Source organism: Planococcus citri, chromosome 4 (genome assembly GCF_950023065.1).
Source record: "Planococcus citri chromosome 4, ihPlaCitr1.1, whole genome shotgun sequence".
NCBI lineage: Eukaryota > Metazoa > Arthropoda > Insecta > Hemiptera > Pseudococcidae > Planococcus > Planococcus citri.
This window is the reverse complement of record NC_088680.1, coordinates 54,276,936-54,296,188: the sequence shown is the minus strand read 5'-3', so window position 1 is coordinate 54,296,188 and position 19,253 is coordinate 54,276,936. Positions and strand designations below refer to the sequence as shown.

Genomic DNA, 19,253 nt, shown 5'->3' with positions numbered 1-19,253 from the left:
ACGCTCAACATGTTTTGTTCTATACATGTTTCGCATATTTCGCATAATTTTGCAAAAAAACGCGAAAAACGCGTATTTTTCAGAGTTTTTTGCAAATAGGAGCCTTTTGCAGACAAAATTTCAATTTCATGGATCAGTAGGAAGAAAGTACTAGTAAAAAGACACATTTTGGCGAAAACAGTTTTTGTGTAGTACCCTTCAGTTCGGAGCTGTGGCGCTTCAAAGTTTTCTTTTGTCAATTTTACCCCCACCACTACGATAAAAAATTTTGAAAAAAATCGTGTTGAAAGGCCCAGGCTTTCCCTACACATTCCGCGTGGTACCAGAATTTTATCCTCACCACTCATGGATACCGAATTTTTCGCGCAAAAAACGCGTTTTTTGGCTATACTGACCAAGGGAGGTGGGTTGGGGGGCGGAAATTCCGCTCGAAAATTTTTATTGGAGGTACCCAACAATAATCCATCATGATTTTCCAAATCTGAGAACAGGGCCATTTCACCTATCTTAACCGGGAATACCCTTTACAATTTTGCAGATGGATAACAATTTTGCCGACAAATCCAGATTTTTATAAATATGGGGGGGGGGGTGTGACATCCCCCTACCCACCATTAAAGCCGCCTCAGACTCTAATTATTTTCACACCTTCGTGACAACCTAGCCCATGCAATCAACTCCTTAATTATCACATGATTGAAAAATACTTGCATATGCAATCAACCTTCGTTCTTTTGAAGCTGTAGCAATAAGTTAATAACGTAGGTACCTACATATTTTTTCGAGAATCATTGAAATGAAGAACTGTGTTTTATTACTCTCCAGTCTTCTGGGCATTTTCACAAAAGACGGATATGGAAGAAAATTTTATAATTCGCAGGAAAGTATACATATTCACATGTTCAGAAATTAGGTACCTATTTAATAAGTACTTATGATTAGGTGCCTTATTTATGATTTTTTTTTTCAAAAATATCCTTACAGGAGATATATTACAATGTGAGAATTATTAATTTAACCACCATGGATTCAACAGGACAATCTTACTTGCAAGATGTGAAATGGTCATCACGACAAATGAAGCAATATGTATCTGCCACATTAATAAATCGGAAAACGTATATAGTGCACAGGGTATAGGAATTATTTTCAATTTTGAACGAGAACTATAATTCAGTAGGCAGCTACCTACGTACATAATATACCTACATTAGGTTATTTAGGTTTGCTGAAAATCAAGAATTTAAAACAAACATTTTGAACTTATTACTAAACGCACTTTTCTTACATACACATACGTATAGCCTACAAACAGCTGTAAAACACAATTTTTGAATTGCAAATTTTATTTTCCATTTTTCATCAGCACGGTGGTAAAAAAAATTGTAATCCTCACAGAGATGCAAAATTTTAAAATGAAACTATTAGCTCCTGGCTTTTTGCTTGAAATCGTAAAATTTGGAGTTTTTTTTTTTCAATATCTGAATATTCTATACTTTGCTTTTTACAAAATTTTGTCACACTGTAATTTCCAGATAAACTAATAATAATTATAGGTATGAACACAATTTCAGGTGGAACCTCACTTTGATAGATGTCGTGATCTCGAATTGTCTTGCGAGGATTTTATGAATTTTAATTTAACGAGAATATGTCCATATGTGAATATGAAAAATCAATTCTGGAGTGCAACTGTAGCTTCAATGAGACCAACATTTTTTCAAAAATACTGTCCTCTGCTAGACCAAGTAATGAAATACTCCGCTATAGCTCTAACAATTAGTTATGTCATCTTCATTCAGATTTTTTTTAGGGAACTTATATGATGAATAATGCCAGCCTTGATATTAATCCTTTCATCAAGTTTTATAAAGAAGCACCAAAATATTACTGGAAAATACATGTTTACTACTACAATGAAAGAGACCAGCTCCAACATCAGTTCCATATGCATATTTACTTCACACCTTACACCAAGCGCAATAATAATTTCTCACTTCATTCTCTATAATGTAGGTATCTATTTCATTCTGTAACTGACGATGTATTATTACCTATGTATGTATTGGTTGCATCGCATAAAATTCATTACCAATGTGACTGATAATAATTTTAAATTATGAAAACGAGAAGACCTAATCCTTTGGGAATCTGGAATACCCTAAAATGAGCCTCAGCCTCCAAAAGCTTAGTCATGCAGTAACTGTGCAAATTCTAAACAATCCACATATTTGTTTGGTTCATTCATCTAGTGATTTTTTCTGCTATTTACCAGATCATATCGTACAAAACATGAAAAAGGTGAATTTTCAACACGAGTTGTCGATTGAAATGTGATTACGATTGTAATCTTCACGCTGGTCAGACACGGACATCACGTTTAAGAGAAATTAAACATGAAAAATTATGCGAAAATTGGAATTTTCATTTCACAGGCTTTAAATTTTCCTTATTTTTTTTAGCGATCAGCAGATCAGGTCAAGTTTTCAATCAGCGTAGGAAGGTAACTGACAAAATGAAAAAATATTGTTTAATTTTAGTTATATTTTTTTTGAAAATCCTTATATTACGGTTATTTGTTCATGGAAAACAATTTTATAATCCAGGAGTAAGTGTAAATTTTTTTTTTATTAATTTAAATAATATTTTGTACTCAAGTATACTGTACACATAAATGCATCATAAATGAAGATATTTTTATTATTTAAAGGAAGTGCAGTATGTTCTGAGAATAACCAACGTTTCAGTATGCCCAGGTAACGCGAAACCATTCATGAGTGATTTTAAATGGATTAGGAAAGGGTATACTCAACACTTGTCGATGAATTTGATCACAGAACAAACAGTTGTAATAAGCCGAGTAAGTAATTTAAGTACGTAGGTATTGCAGGTATCTACAATACTAATAAAAACCAACCTCAAAAAAAAAGAATGATAATGGAACTTTTTTAAGGTGATGGTACGATTTGAAAGATGTCGAGATTTAGAAATCGGATGCGAAGATTTCCAAACGTGGAACTTCACTAAATTTTGTCATTTTATTTACATGAAAAATCAATTATGGACCGAAATCGTGGATTCAATAACGCCAAGATCATTTGCTAAAGACTGTCCTCGATTCAATCAAGTAATTATGACTTATTCCGGTAAAGTACAGACTGCCTAAGTACTTAGTTTATCATTTCGTTTATTTATGATCCTTTATTTCGAATTTTATTGCTTTTAGGGAATTTATAAAGTACAAAATGCTTCTATCGACGTCAATAAGCTGATGGAATTTTACAGGGAAGGAATTAAATATTATTGGAAAGTTTACTGTTATATTTACAACAAGAAAAATGAATTATTGCATTGTGGCGTGATACATGCTCATGCTATGAGTTTTATTAAAAGGGAGAAATCTCCAGCGTAAATCGTCTCGAATACGTACAAATAATAGGTATATTTAATTATGCAGTATTATTGAAAAGTTTTTTGTATGATAATTTGAAGAAAATATTCTTTCTGACAAGCTCCTAATTATTTTTTACTCGAATAAAAAAACACACACACAATTTCCAACACGAGTAGTATTTGAAATACAAGAAATCTCGAATCAAAATTGTGCTGCTTAGTTGAAAATTTCATTCAAAAGAATCATAACCCAATAATAAAAGTTTTAGTCATTCATGACGTTGATATTCTACAAGCAAATACACTCTATTTTCCAGATTTACTAAAACAAATCGAAAAATGCAATGCATTATCTAACAGAAGATTTTATTACACTAAGGTATAAAAAATTATAGAGATAGGTGATTATCAAAGTTGAAAGACAACTCTATCAAAAAAAATACATTGAATAAAATTAAAAATACACATTTACATATTTTTCCTTTTATACACATCGAACAACAAAGTTACTATTGGACTTGTAAAAAGTTCACTTTTTGTATCATAAAACAACTAAAAAACGTAACACATCGTGGTTATTCATTAATGTATCAAACATAATCTCAGCTTGGCGAAAGCAGGTAACAATTACTACCTTATATCATGGAGTAATATTCTGGATCTTGATATAAAATTCACCTATTTACACAGAGGAATTTACTCGTCCTCGGATTCACTAGCACTACCACTAGCACTACCACTGGCACTAGCAGCTTTACTTTGTTCACTTTCAGATTCAGAGGATTTTTTACTTTTCTCTGCTTCGGAACCGGAACCTTCATCTGATTCTGAGATGGCTTTAAGTTTTTCGGGCTTTTTACGTTTAGTTTCGAAATCAGAATCATCGTCATCTGAGGAATAAATATTACGTCGAGTTTCTGCTCCTGAAAAAATGAAATAAAAATCAATTTCCATCTAATTAGAATATCTTCGAGTACGAATATAATTATCGTACCGGAATTCTTCTTGTATTTATTTTTAATAGCGGATAACGAAATAGCGTTTTCATCGTCAGAAGCATCTTCTCTATCGGGTTCCAAGTAATTGGATGATATGCTTCGACTAGATCCTTTCTCTTTGAGCCTTTTCTGTTTGCTTTCTCTACGCATTGAAGCTCGTAGTTTCTCTTCTTCTCGCTACATAAACGAATCAAAATTAGAAAAATGTTATTTGATAATGGGAAAATTTTCGAAAGTAGCTTACTTTAATTTTTTCTTCACGATTGTGTTCTGGATCAGCTCCAACTTGACTTAATACTTTAATACCGCTGGTTTTTTGTGATCGATCAGCTAACGATAGTGTCATCTTCTTGTGCGTAAACGATTCGGTAGAATGAGGTCGGAAGGAGAGCTTTGTTCGGAATACAGCTTGCCCTTGGAGACCGGTACCTTGACGAACGAACATGTGATTGTGATCGCCCTGGGAATATTTTTCAATCAATTAATAAGGAAGTACTTTTTAAAAATAATTGTAGAAGAAAAAAATAATTTACCACAAACGGTTGTTTATAAACATCGAAAATTTCTGATCCAACGTGTAACGTCATACTACCATCTGACCATCGAACGAATCTAGCGTTACTTTCTTTTATAACGTTGTGATCTTTATCATAACCGTAACGCCATCGAATCGTATTTTCTACTTTCAATTTTAGCCTGAAAAAAGATTTTAAAAAATGGTTAAGTAACAGTATTACTTTTTCATTTTATACGAAGAAAGAATTTTCGTTTACCTAGCACGACCTTCTTCGTCTAACGTTTCTTCGTCGTCAATTTCATCTTCGTAAGTATCAGGTTCAAAAGGTCTAGTTTCAACGGATAAGAAATTGGGCATTTTCATGAAATGAATATCTCTGCCGGTATCGAAACTAATTTTAGGAATTTCTACGTCGATTCTACGCTCTGGAACGGGCTCTTCTTCTTCTTCGTCTTCTCCGGCTGGTTTCTCATTCTCATCCTGTAAAATAGATATCAGTTTAGTTCTGTTCGTTGAGTATTCGATTTGGTTCGGAATAATTCATACTTTTTCAGCTATGACTAGATCTCCTTCTTCGTCATCGTCGTCATCTAAACCTCTTTTTTGAGCTCGAGCAGCTTTATCACCATCTTCGTCGGAACTAATATCATCGGCATCTCCGAACAAGTCATCAGCTTTGGCTGTAAAGATAGAAACATTACTACGTGTTCGTAGAATAATTAATTGAAAATAAAACGGTGGTTTTACCTCCGCCTGCATCATCTCCACTGTCATCGGAACCGGATTTCTTTTTTTGATCATCTTCGCTATCGGATCCCATGATTCGTTTATGTTTAACCCTGATGAATAAAATATTATTAAAAAATTAAATATAGAATGAAATGTAAATTCATGAATTTTCGATCAAATTACTTTTTCTTGATCTTTTCACTACTATCTGAATCACTTTTGTTATCATTGCCACTTTCATCACTAGCCAGGGTTTTCTTAGCTGTACAACAAACATAATACCGTTCACAAATTTACTTCACTGAATACCTACAATATTAAAATGAGTAATTTAAATAAAAATATATGTTCTCACTTTTTGGTTTTTTAATAGAAGCATCACTATCCGATCCACCACTATCGGATTTCGATCTCTTTTTAGCAACGGGCGATCCCGAATCGCTACTAGCTGGACTACGAGACCGGTGAGAAGCTGGACTACGAGATCGGTGAGAAGCTGGACTACGAGACCGGTGAGAAGCTGGAGTACCAGATCGGTGAGACGCTGGAGTACCAGATCGACGAGATGCCGGAGTACCAGATCGATGAGATGCCGGAGTACCAGATCTTCGTGAAGCTGGACTACCCGATTTCGCTGAACCAGCCGGTGACGCAGATCTAGATCGAGCCGGGCTGGCTGAGTGATCCGATCGTGGAGATTTCGGACTACCGGAATGAACTGATGGACTTCCAGAAGCTCGAGATTTCGGCGAAGATGGCGACGGTGTTCGTGACCGAGCTCTACTACCAGACCGATCAGAATGAGGGCTACCGGAACCGGCCGACTTAGCGGAACCGGCAGAAGGACTCCTTACTGGAGAACCTGAATGGCCTGAAGTAGCCGAACGTGCCGAACGAGCACTGCCTGATCTCGCAGATCGTCGAGAAACATGCGATGATCGCGAATGAGCCGATTCTGCGCTACCAGATCGAGCCGAATGAGCAGATACAGCACTGCCAGAACGTGCAGTTCGAGGAGTATCAGATTTATTCGATGATCTGCGTCTTCTAGATGGCGATGCTTCTGAACCGGACGGACTGGGAGAACGACTAGATTGGCTTTGCTGCGAAGCCGCCACGCTTTCGCTTCTGGTTCGCTCTCGAGTCACCGGTGAGCTCGAACGACTTCGGGAAGTGGCAGATTTATGAGAAGCTTCGGAACCTGCCGGGCTCGGAGATCGTTTAGGAGAATGCTCTGATACAGAAGATGCTCGAGAACGAGCAGATACCGGTGACGCTGAACCTGAAGCTGGACTTCCAGATCGAGCCGAACTAGGTGACTGCGAAGTAGCTTCTGATCTATCAGTCGACTTACGAACTCTGCCTGCAGGTTTTGAGGGTGCGTTTTCATTTTCAGAATCGGATGCTGGGCTTTTCTGGTTTTTTGTAGATTGATACGAACTTTTACTAGAAGAGCTAGCGTTGCTATCGGATTCCGAACCGGAATCTGAAACAAAAACGTAACAAAATGAAAATTCGATACAAGTAAGTCGTGCAAATAAATACGATGAAACACCGGTAAACGTGTATCATTTAGGTGGGAAAAGCATTCAGAAAATTAACAAATTGTGTTCGTAATGCATTATTATCAATAGAGGTACTGCGTAGAACATTTAAAGAGTAATTACTTTGAAATTTAAACAGGGTAAATTAAAATCTCATCTTACCTTCGTCAGATTCTGAGTAGTTGGCACGAGACATGATTTGATTTTCGGTTGGCACAAACACAAAAGCAGATAGGCGAAAAATCTACTTATCTGATATCAGGAGGTCAGCTATGGTTATTTTTATCATCCGAACACTTCGAAATATATTTCTAAATGATTTAAATTTTCCAAAATAGCAAAAAATTAAACGTTTTTCGTAATGAAAAATGAAAATTTTGCATTGTTTACTTCATCTTAAGATTTTTATCAAACTACTTTGATTTGCGATTTTTCTTTTTGAATGCGGGATGCGTAACAAATCACAACATAAAGATGGCCTAAATGATTCTTTTTCTGACGCATCCCGTATCCGTTCACGACTCTTTCAGTGTTTTATTATTTTTTTAAAAAATTATTTTTGAATGAAAAATAATTAAAAATAACTTCATGAGCAATAATTAAACGCGATAAAATTTGCTATTTAAGTATCGATTCGATTACGCGATTCATCATGATGAGAATTATTCCTTCAAGAGTTTAGTGACTGGCAATGATTAATTCAATTAGAAACACCAGTTGGAATTATCTTATACGGGTAGTATTTATTTATGAAACTGAATATTATAAATTTATAATCTCTTATTATTCTGGCTAGTTGTACTTTGTGTGAAAAATTCTTTCAGGTTAGCAAGAAAAACTGATGAACGAAGAACGAACAAGACAAGAAACATTCAATACCTAGTACAGTTTACTTCAATTTATGATTAATTTTGTGTTCAACTTATTACCATTTACCGGTAGTATTTACGCAAACAAATAATAAGTAATAACTCTTGCTATTCTAGTTGTGATTATAAGTACGTATATATCTAGGGAGATGATGAAAAATGAACGAGGCTAACGGTAGATGACGCATCGGACGAGTATTGATGGTGTTCCTTATTACTTTCAATCAGGATGAGAAGAACTGAACTTTTTGGTCAAACTACTACCTAGTCATGTCGTATCGAAATTAGTTTGCAGAATGAATTTTGGCTTTCCAACTCCATTTGATAAAATTTCGTGGGGATTTCGGGTTTCAAAAATTTGCTGGAGGCTCCAGAATTGCTCAAAACGGATTGAAACAGTTTCCAATCGATTTGGCATGTCGAAATTAGGCTATATCCCAAATTGCAGCTTTCTTGGTCAATTAGGTAAAATTTTGATTTTTCCCCTCATTTTTGGCCTGAATTTGATTTTTAGAAATTCACCAAAAATCGAAATAGGCACTTTAGCATTTGAAATTCTGACAGGTGATGAATCTTGCCTTATCTTTCGATCTACCTTTGTATGGTTTAAAAAATAAAAATTTCGTACAAGTCCTGTGTTGGAAGTTGGAACGCAAAATCTGCGCTTATCAGTGCCTTTGAAATCAGAAAAAAACTGATCATCGGTCAACATGAAATACATTTAGATATTCTCATTTTCCTTTTTCTCAGTTGGTGCTAAAAATAAAATTGTATATCCATGAAAAATGAAAATTGAAAAATCAAAAATGTGGTTATTAAAAGCAAGATAGAATTATAATATTATAAAAATTTCAAGATCATAGTTTACGGTGGAGGGGGGGGGGGTTATGGGTTTAGAACATGAGAAATGACAATGCCGAAAAACGAACGAGCGGTATTTTTCAACTTTCTGAGTTTGCCTTTTTTTTCTTTTGGGGGGGGGGGGGGGGTGTTCGTAATTAAGTACGTGATTATTACACTCGTCGTGTGAGTTCTATCTGTTCTATATCGAGTTGGTAAGGTCAAGTTTTTAAATTAGGTCTAAGAATTTTCTAATTTTGGAAGAGTCGTCTGGAAGGAATAGGGATCTTTCATCTTTGTAGGGGTAATCTGTGTTGATGTAAGGAGGGACAGTGAAACCGATCGAGAGAATACGTGCTGTAGAGTTGATATGGACAGATTTTATCGTACTTTTTTGAAAAAATGGAATTTTCAAAAAGTCATTGGAAGCTCCAAAACGGCTTGAAACCACCTTCAGTTGACTTAGCAAGTCAAAATTAAGACGCAGTTTTTATTTAGTGAAATCTGCTTGAGGCTTCAGAATTTCTTAAAAGGAGGGTATGGTCTATCGCAAATTGCTTTTGATTTTTTTTCTCCATTTTTGGCACTGGGATTTTCAAAAATTTACATACCAAAAATCGAAAAATGCACTTTAGCGCCTACAAGTTTGGCTGATGATACATTTTTGCATGCTGGTTCGATCTATACTTATTTGTATGTTTGTTCAGTTCAGCTTTGGTGCTCGACTTTTAGACAGTTTTCATTTTCGGAGTAAAACACCATCAATAAAGTAACGTCTATGAATACTACCTACGCTCACTAAAAATTCTGATTTCTGACTTGAGTAGGTAATCTCAATTTTTAAAGTTGACCCCTACAAAATCCATAAATTGAATTGAAAATTGAAATATATTGTGCTGATTTGATATAAAGTGAAACTCAAAAATTGTATCGATAGACAGGATAGACTAGACACAATTTTATCGCCTTTAATTTTGATTCAGAAAAATTAATTGTCACGTAAAAGATCGCAGGCGAATGAAGACGAAGCTGATGGTTTTGAATTTTGATGAAAAAAAGTAAAAACAGTTTACAGTTTGAAAAATGAAAATCACTAAATGAACGGCTGTTACGCATTCCGCGTGCAAAAAGAAAAATCGCTTGAGGCGGCTTCGGAACGGCGAGACTTCAACTCAGCTCAAGGCAAAAGATGAGTAAAAAATAAATAAAAATCAACTCCTCGCAAAATTTTACGAAAAATAAAAAAATACTCGTATATTTTTCTTTTTGAGTATGTTCGAAGATTTTTTCCAGTTTTTCCTTCAATTATATCACATTATGACGCCAAGTCTGGGAAAAGGCGATTTTTGATAATTAATGCTCTAATTACGAAAATAAAAATATGTAATTATGAATTTGAAATATTTTAATACTTATATTCTAGTCCAATAGTTATGGTGAGTAATTTGTGGTACATCATCAATTCATCGTTCATCATCGGAGATGTTGCGATTCTCAGGCTGAAAAAATCGCGTTTCTCAAAAGTACTATTTATTCATTCAATAAATTATCAAATTTTCAAATGCTTCGTATCGAGAACTGCCTATACTAATTCAAGATCACACATACTACTCAAATAGATCTCAAACTTCAATCTTAGATTTAAAATTTGAGAAATGAGTACAAAAAACGCGAAATGAAAACATTATTATTTTTTATAATTTTATTATAATAATTTATTAGGTATCAATTTGTATTGTAAAAAAATAATAATAATAAATTAGATAGGTATTCCATAATATTACAAAAAAAAATATTCAAAAAATGGTAGTTAATTCACAATAAATAATGAATTCGTGATTCAACTCATTAATCAAAATAGGAGCTGCAGGGTATATAAATAATCATACGAAAAAAAGAACGATGAAAAAAACTATACCTTTTAATTTAACACGTCTTTTTCGCTCAAAAGATTAATACTTTTTTTAATTTTACCAGCATCGGGAGAATATCCCCACATAATAATTTCAACGTGAGCTTTCGTAGGTAAACCATTCAATGGATCCTTTGTTTCAAACATGCATTCGTTTTTATCTTTAATTTTTTCAACCAAAGGCTTCAATGATCTATTTCGATGCACATCCCAAGTTATTTCGATATTTTTCACAACCTTATTCCGAAGTTTTTTATAATCACCGTTGACTTCTTTATAACTGTCCAGGAATTCGTTATCTTTGATTTTATGATACTTGGCTAATTTTTGATACGCTTCAACCACATCGAGAGGTAAGTACCCGAAATTCTCCTTATGACGGCTATGACCTTTGTAATCTTCGATCCATTTTTCAAATACTTCGATAGCCTCGGTTAGGTTCTTGATTTTTTCCGGATCTTTGGTTCGTTTGAGGATTACTTTAGCCCTGTTGAACATGGTATTTATTACATGATACTGATACGTGATATCTTTATCTTGCAATAACTTCAATGTTTCGATGGCTTTTTCTTTATTCTTGAATCCTCCGCCGGTGAATGAATCCTCGTTTGATTCCGCTCCAAACAATTGGCCGTTATTCCATCCGCCTTCTTTACGATGCTCGGATAGGTCCTTACTTAATTCCGATTTTACTTTCGGCATTTTTGGTAGGTATAGGTATCTGTGAATGTAAAACGATAAATTCGCATTAAAAATCGAGCACAACTGGCACAACGTGATTTTTACTTAAGCAGAAACCTGTTGGCGATTATTTTAAAATATGATATCATCGTTTGAACGTTACTACCTATTCAAGTGATTAGAATAATTTCGGCATTGGGAGGTCTCAATGCTAAAACCTGTAGGTTTAGGCCGGTATGTGTGTAATGTACACAACACACTATACATATTAAGACAAGTCACCTTGTTGGAATATTTATGGTGCTTTGTTATAAAATACGAGTAGATTTGGTCCCTACTGGAAATGAATTTCAAGGTGGTAAATTTTTTTTTTCGAAGAAATTTTGTAACATTTCTATTATAAATTGATTGACAAAAAAAAATCAAGCACTTACCTACTCAATTAAATTACAAATTAATTTCATGGAAATGAGTGTAAAAAATAACCTTTTTTATTACGGCCAATATTAGAAAGAGATGCGAATGTCAAAAAAGGATTACTTTTTAAATATTTTGACAAAATCGAATCATTGTTTTCACAGACCAAGTCACCTGAATTGATTTTTTTAAAATTTTTACGAACAATTTTCTTGGAAAAACTTTCTTATCAATGATTTTTAGTCAATAACAGATTGTAAATTATGTACTTACCTATCTCAACAAACCGTTAATTTCTATTTGAAACAGGCATAAAAACACTTTATAAGACAAATCGTACTGGAATAACACGTAACACAGCAACTGTTATTTCTGTATAATTTAATGAATGAAAACAAAATCAACAACGTACAACATCGAATGCGAAGTTTGAATCTGAATGAAATGAATTCTCTATCTCTCATTCGCACCAACACAACTTTTACCTTCACCGGCTTTGCTTTGATATTTTGTTTATAGCTATTTCCATTGCCATAATATGAGTGGGGATAGAGATGGAGAATACCGGCTGATGCCGTAAACTTGGGAAATATTAAGCTCATTTCCGACATAGCCAAACCGTGTAATTAAAATTAACGAAATTTTTTTTAATAGTAAGTACATAATTTGCGAAGATGAAAATAAACGGAAGGCTGCGGGACCGAAATGACCTAAATTTCATCTGTTTGTTTTTTACGGTCTAGAATGAACAGTGGAAAATGAACTTACCTACCATTCGAAGTTGAAAAATTCATATTTAGATTTTAAAAATTGGTTTCTCATTTTTAACTAACACCAAAAATTTGTTCTTCAAGAAAAAAAATATAGAAAATAAATTTAAAAAATTGAAAACATTAATTTTTGAAGAAAAAAAATTGTCATTTTAAAAGGAGAATTGGGATTTAGTAGGTACGGTTGGTAATTGGTACCTACCAATTTTTTTTTTTGCGATATTCTTTCTCTTCAACCCTAAATTTTCAAGTTTTCAGTTTCGAAAAAATGATCATAAAAAGGTTTATAATGAAACTCAGCATCTATAAATTTTAATTTCGCTATCTTTATGACCTTTTTGGTCAATTTTTCAGAAGTTCAAATTCGAAAGTTTTTCAATTATAGAATATGAAAATTTGAATCGAAATTTCAGAAGGGCACGAAAACACTACAAACTGACACTTATAAGGTTAAAAATAGGATATAAAGCAAATTTCAGCTTTCTGCCTCAATTTCAATTTGATAAAATTTTGATTTTTCTAATAAAAAATAAACCTTTTTTGAAAAAAAAATCGAAAAATAAAATGCAGCAACTGGTCAGATTACATTATTCATTTTTTTTTTTGACAGATCCAATAAATTGAATTTAACTCCTTTGTTAGCAAATATGCTGCTATTTATGACACTACCTACTTCATCAAATACGAAAAAAATCATTTCAACTTATAGGGATGACATTTTATTCATTCCTTATAAAGTCATTTTTCACATCCAAATTTTCTTTTCGTTTTTTCAAGCAAATCTTTTCCAAATATTGTTGGGTTTTGTGGACTTTTATTACTATTATTTTTTTTTCAAAAAATTGTTTCGCATCACATTGTTAAATTTTAACTAACCGCTGCAATGCTTTTTTCCTGTTTGGGTTTTTCTTCACAAGACGTAAAGTGTTCTTTTAGCATGTTCGCGGGAAGACTGACCCAGAGGACGAATCACGGAGGGGGGGGCGAAGTCCCTCCGCGATTTGGCTAAAAATTCGGCTGAAAATTCAGTGTTTTGATTCTGGAAGGAAGTCAAATGGGTTTGGAAGGCTGAATGAAACCTGCAAAAAGCATCTAGGGTACATCCTCCCAATGTACTGTGAAAATTTGGACCCTCTACGTCAATTTAAAGGAGCTACAGGGTGTTCTAAAAGTTGAAAAAAAAACTTGAAAACAGCTGAAAAATCCACTTTTCTCACCCTGGAGAGGGGTCAAATGGGTCTGGAAGGCTGAAAACTACCAAAGGCACTTGTGGTACATCCTCCCGATGTACTGTGAAAATTTGAACCCTCCAGGTCAATTTGGAGGGGTTGTAGGCTTTCCTAAAGGTCGAAAAACATGCAAAATGATCAAAAAAAATCCACTTTTTTAATCCTGGAGAGGGGTCAAATAGAGTTAGAAGGTTGAAACCTGCAAAAAGCACTTTAGGTATATCTTCTCAATATACTGTGGAAATTTGGACGTTCTGGGTCAATTTGGGGAGGCTATAGGCTTTCCTAAAGGTCGAAAAACACGTAAAATAGTCAAAAAATCCACTTTTTTGACCCTGGAAATAGATGAAATAGGGTTAGAAGGTTGAAACCCGCCAAAAGCACTTACGTGGCACCATCCCATTGTATGTTGGACATTGGGACTCCTTAGAGTAATTTTAACAGTGAGGTGGGGGTCAAAATAGGGTCAAAATCAGGTTTTTTCCGTCTTACATTAGGTGGGGATGACATAGGAATCTGAAATTTGGATATGTTGTTCACAATAGCAATACTCACCAATGGTATGAATTTGGACTATTTTCATCAATTTGGGGCCAAATTATGTTTCTCCAAAAAAATTACCTTTCTGTAATTTTCAACTTTGACCCTCCAAACTGCAGGGGTCAATTTTAGCTTCCAAGATAACCCCATTCCCCAAGTTTGATTTTATTTGATCAATTAGAACAGGCTCCAGGTCATAAAACATAAAAATCACCATTGTGCTGAAACTTATAAAGGGTACCCCCGGATAAGATAGGCAAAATGCCCTTAACCTCAGATTTCGATAAAACTCACAGGGTATGTTTAGTACCCCCAAAAAATAATTTTGGGCCCATAGCCCGCTCCCCACCCCACCCCCCTTAGCCAGGGGGGCCAAAAAACGCGTTTTTCGGGGGGAAAATTCTGCATCAGCGAGTAATTGAGATAAATTTATTCTGTAAACGAATATAGTTAGAGGATACATGGGGGTATCTCCCTGAATTTTTTCAGAATTTTTCATCACATGGGGGGAGAAGGGGGGACAAAAGAAAACTTTAAATCGACATTACTCCGGAACGAAAAAACATACCAAAACGATTTTTTCGTCAAATATGTATTTTTAGGTGTACTTTCTATAGAAGTCATCACCCGGCCATTTGGAGTGGTGGGTCAAGCTCAAAAGCTCAAAAAACTCTCAAAAAACCACGTTTTTTGCGTTTTTCTCCAAAAATGTGGACAAATGGCGGAAATCGAAGTGCACCAAGTTGTTCAGCGTGAAATTTTACTTCAGAATTGAGTAATTGAAAATTCTTTTACACCGCGTGATCGTAAAACTACATGCGCAGAAGTATTTGTGCTTACATCAAGATAGCTGAAAGGGTATTCCTGGGTAAAATAGGTGAAATGCTCCTGTTCACGGATTTCTGAAATTTTGATGAAACATTGTTGGGTACCATTGAAAAAAAATGTCGGAGGCAAAAAAATCCCCCCACCCCCTCCCTTGCTCATAATAGCGAAAAAAGGGCCTTTTTCGGGAAGAAAAAATCCATGCTTCAACCAGTTTTGAAAAAATCTGTACTCACTCAAAATACTTGATGGAGGTATGATTCTAGCAACTTGAAATTTTTTCAAAAATTGTTGATCCCCCAGGAGAGGGATATTGACAAAAGAAAATTTGAAACCGCCGTATCTCCAATCCTAATTCAAACACATGATTTTTTTTTTTCAAATATGTATCTGCATGCGAGTACTATAATTGGTATTTTTTTCAAATTTTCCGTCCAGGTAGGCCATCTTCAAAAACTCAAAAAACACTCAAAATTGTGTTTTTTGTGTCACGGCACCACCAAAAAAAGCGATCCATAATTTTGGATGCTGGCCTCCAAAAACAATAGAAAACCAACCAACTTCTTTAAGGCTATTCTCATTTTTTGATGAAAAATGGTCAACTTTGGGCGGGGATTGTGCCAAAACTATTGAACGGATTTTTCTAGGGTTTGATTTATTTTGCTCAAAAAACATTCAAAAGTGAGGGTATGTCGAGATATTTTTGATTTAGGACGTTTAATGGCTATAATAGGGAATTTGATGGAGGTACTTTAGATGCTCACATCTTTGTTGGAAAAGCAAAATTAGAAAATATGGCTACATATACCCTCGATTTCATAGATGAAATATCAGTATTGGTGAAAAAACATTGGAAGAATTCTGAAAATTCACGGAGAAATCCCCATCTGAAGTTTAGATGGGAGCGAGTCGCGGGACATAAGCACGACTAAATTCGTTCAATCGATTACACGCAGTCTTACGAACGAATGATGAAAATAACGAAAAAATCGGTTTCATATTTCGATCGGTTGTCGAATTAGAACGCTCTCCGTAGAGTATACCCTTAAACTCCAATTTTTTGGCCATAGGCACCTCCTCTCCAACTTTTAGGGCGAAAGTAGACTGACAATATGGGTATCGTTATCATATGAACCGAACTCGCTGAACACGAATATGAAGTTTGATTTGCAGTTGGACCCTCCTAACGGTCACATTTGGGAGAGGGGTTGCCCAAAAATTAGAGTTTTTGTGAAAAATGTTTCATTATAGTTCTATTTACGCCATGCAACTTCTTAATCAAGGTTTTCTTGAATTACAAGTAGCCTACTTTTCAAGTACATGGTATCAAACTCAAAACTATCAGAAAGGTTTCTTTTTGGTGATGATAATTAAATTTTTATGTGAGTTACCAATTACATTGAAAACATAGGTTTACCTACGTATGTAGTACGTACTATATAGTAGATTGGGTAGATCATGAAAAGAAAAAAAAAAAAAAAAAAAAAAAACGGGGTGGATTTTTATCAATTTTAGCAAAATCGGTCATTTTGAGTTGAAAGTTGTACAGAAAAATTCTGGCTCCAGAAGTGCCCCTAAAGGGAAAACATGTGCCCTCAACGTGGGTGTATTTTCGAAAAGTGTTTTTTTTCCACTGTAGCCCCTGTACCCAATTTGTTTTGAGAAAAATGACGATCGCCCCAGTCCTAAATGAATATATCTGAGATTCTGCGTCCATTCTATGCTATTATTTTTTTTAATTGTTTTTGTCAATTTCGAAAAATCAACAAAAGTTTAGGAATTTTTGCCAATCTTTCTCGATTCTTTGAAACCTAAAATATTGGCATCACTGCGTTCCAAAATATTTCCTCAGTTTCAGAAATATATTATCTTTCAATATTTTCTCGTCATTATAGCGAAACTTTTGCGAAGAAAATATTTTTAAAACACCAACTAGGTAAGTACTTATACCCCCTCTCCAAAAAAAAAAAAGATTTACTTTTCAATTGCTCAGTAGAACCCTAAAAGTGGCCTTGGATTTTGATGGCAATAGCATAGATTGATGCAGAATCTCAAATACCTATGTACTTTCATGTACTGTCTCCTCCATAAATTTTGAGTGAATACAGATTTTTTTTTTTTCAAAACTGGTTGAAGCATGGATTTTTTCTTCCCGAAAAAGGCCCTTTTTTCGCTATTATGAGCAAGGGAGGGGGTGGGGGGATTTTTTTGCCTCCGACATTTTTTTTCAATGGTACCCAACAATGTTTCATCAAAATTTCAGAAATCCGTGAACAGGAGCATTTCACCTATTTTACCCAGGAATACCCTTTCAGCTATCTTGATGTAAGCACAAATACTTCTGCGCATGTAGTTTTACGATCACGCGGTGTAAAAGAATTTTCAATTACTCAATTCTGAAGTAAAATTTCACGCTGAACAACTTGGTGCACTTCGATTTCCGCCATTTGTCCACATTTTTGGAGAAAAACGCAAAAAACGTGGTTTTTTGAGAGTTTTTTGAGCTTTTGAGCTTGACCCACCACTCCAAATGGCCGGGTGATGACTTCTATAGAAAGTACACCTAAAAATACATATTTGACGAAAAAATCGTTTTGGTATGTTTTTTCGTTCCGGAGTAATGTCGATTTAAAGTTTTCTTTTGTCCCCCCTTCTCCCCCCATGTGATGAAAAATTCTGAAAAAATTCAGGGAGATACCCCCATGTATCCTCTAACTATATTCGTTTACAGAATAAATTTATCTCAATTACTCGCTGATGCAGAATTTTCCCCCCGAAAAACGCGTTTTTTGGCCCCCCTGGCTAAGGGGGGTGGGGTGGGGAGCGGGCTATGGGCCCAAAATTATTTTTTGGGGGTACTAAACATACCCTGTGAGTTTTATCGAAATCTGAGGTTAAGGGCATTTTGCCTATCTTATCCGGGGGTACCCTTTATTAGGATATTTTTTACAAAAATTTGGTTAAAAATCGATACCATTTCCAAAATTTGAACAAGTCTCTTACTTCATGGTAAGGACATGATATAGTTATAAAATTATTTTTTCAATTCATCTTTCAATTTAAAAGTTTTGTTTTCATTTTTTTGAGTTTTTTTCTGACTTTTTTTATTTTATTGATCTTCCAGATCAGATGCAATCACTTTCCCCTGAGAATGAAAAAAGTTCATAATGTTTTGTAACTTCTGCAAAATTTTTATAATTAGGTTTTTTGAATGTTTTTTACTAAAGATATTTTTTCATTTTTTTTTCTTTTTAAATTTTTTTTTCAATCGTATAATAGATTATTTTGTATTTTACTAGATTGTAACAAGAGTTTTTCCTTATTTTACAAGATTTTAACAAGGGGTTTTCCTATCACAAGATCATTTTTCATGCCTGCTATTTTTTCATTTCCTTGAAAAAATTTTCAAGTTCCTTCCTTAATTGGTTTCTTTATGCAAGAAAAATGTTTCGTGTATTTGGACTGTCAGTAAAGTACATAATTATATCAATTGAGGTGAACTTTTCTTTAAATTTTTGAATTGCTTTACTTACATATTTTTGCATTTCCCTTCTTGAATGTGTTTTTTTTGTTTTTTTTTTCTAATTTAATTCAATCCAATTTTTTCAAACATGAACTTGAATTGTTCCATTTTTTAATTTCAATAATCACTTTTTTTATGTTAAAAAAACGTTTGGCAACTTTTTGGAATTTATTCCACTTGTTATGAGTGTGATGATTATTTTAGAGCATCATTTTTTTTTAGCTTTGATGGACTTTTTCAAATCATTTTTCACCTTTTGTTAGTTTTCATTTCAAGTTTTTCACAGCATTTTGAATTTTTTGGTCCTAGATTTAGTATTTTGGCATATTTTGTCACAAGAATTATCTAGATAGGTAAGCAGGTATTTTTTAAGTAGGTAGTATATTTTTTCCATTTTTTCATTCTTTTTCTCACTTTTTGCTCACTTTTGTTTTAAACATAAACTCGTTTTCTTAGAATGGTTCCT

The 19,253-nt window shown here is 34.2% G+C and overlaps 3 protein-coding genes across 3 annotated transcripts; 1 reads left to right on the top strand and 2 right to left on the bottom strand.

Moving 5' to 3' along the window:
- Positions 1–2,264: 2,264 nt before the first annotated feature.
- Positions 2,265–3,561, top strand: LOC135843059 (uncharacterized). The gene is made up of 4 exons (XM_065360802.1): positions 2,265–2,608; positions 2,711–2,860; positions 2,954–3,127; positions 3,227–3,561. The coding sequence occupies exons 1-4, from the start codon at positions 2,516–2,518 to the stop codon at positions 3,410–3,412; spliced, it is 603 nt and encodes a 200-aa protein (XP_065216874.1). The 5' UTR covers positions 2,265–2,515; the 3' UTR covers positions 3,413–3,561.
- A 179-nt stretch (positions 3,562–3,740) lies between these two features.
- Positions 3,741–7,583, bottom strand: LOC135843058 (another transcription unit protein-like). Its single transcript, XM_065360801.1, has 10 exons — positions 7,344–7,583; positions 5,993–7,123; positions 5,821–5,899; positions 5,656–5,747; positions 5,455–5,588; positions 5,165–5,388; positions 4,925–5,087; positions 4,636–4,851; positions 4,388–4,568; positions 3,741–4,316 (listed from the first exon to the last, which is right to left on the bottom strand). The coding sequence occupies exons 1-10, from the start codon at positions 7,375–7,377 to the stop codon at positions 4,090–4,092; spliced, it is 2,481 nt and encodes an 826-aa protein (XP_065216873.1). The 5' UTR covers positions 7,378–7,583; the 3' UTR covers positions 3,741–4,089.
- A 2,978-nt stretch (positions 7,584–10,561) lies between these two features.
- Positions 10,562–12,420, bottom strand: Ude (Uracil-DNA degrading factor). Its single transcript, XM_065362255.1, has 2 exons — positions 12,174–12,420; positions 10,562–11,523 (listed from the first exon to the last, which is right to left on the bottom strand). The coding sequence occupies exon 2, from the start codon at positions 11,502–11,504 to the stop codon at positions 10,812–10,814; it is 693 nt and encodes a 230-aa protein (XP_065218327.1). The 5' UTR covers positions 11,505–11,523; positions 12,174–12,420; the 3' UTR covers positions 10,562–10,811.
- Between the last annotated feature and the right edge of the window lie 6,833 nt (positions 12,421–19,253).

Bases quoted from the DNA above. Each gene is read 5' to 3' on its own strand.
- LOC135843059 (XM_065360802.1), top strand. From the start codon at position 2,516: ATGAAAAAATATTGTTTAATTTTAGTTATATTTTTTTTGAAAATCCTT. The intron at 2,861-2,953 runs GTAAGTAATTTA...AACTTTTTTAAG, and splicing joins AAACAGTTGTAATAAGCCGA to GTGATGGTACGATTTGAAAG. The intron at 3,128-3,226 runs GTAATTATGACT...TATTGCTTTTAG, and splicing joins ACTGTCCTCGATTCAATCAA to GGAATTTATAAAGTACAAAA.
- LOC135843058 (XM_065360801.1), bottom strand. From the start codon at position 7,377: ATGTCTCGTGCCAACTACTCAGAATCTGACGAAG. The intron at 5,389-5,454 runs GTATGAATTATT...TCTATTTTACAG, and splicing joins ATCTAGTCATAGCTGAAAAA to GATGAGAATGAGAAACCAGC. The intron at 4,317-4,387 runs GTACGATAATTA...TCATTTTTTCAG, and splicing joins TAAATACAAGAAGAATTCCG to GAGCAGAAACTCGACGTAAT.
- Ude (XM_065362255.1), bottom strand. From the start codon at position 11,504: ATGCCGAAAGTAAAATCGGAATTAAGTAAGGACCTATCCGAGCATCGT.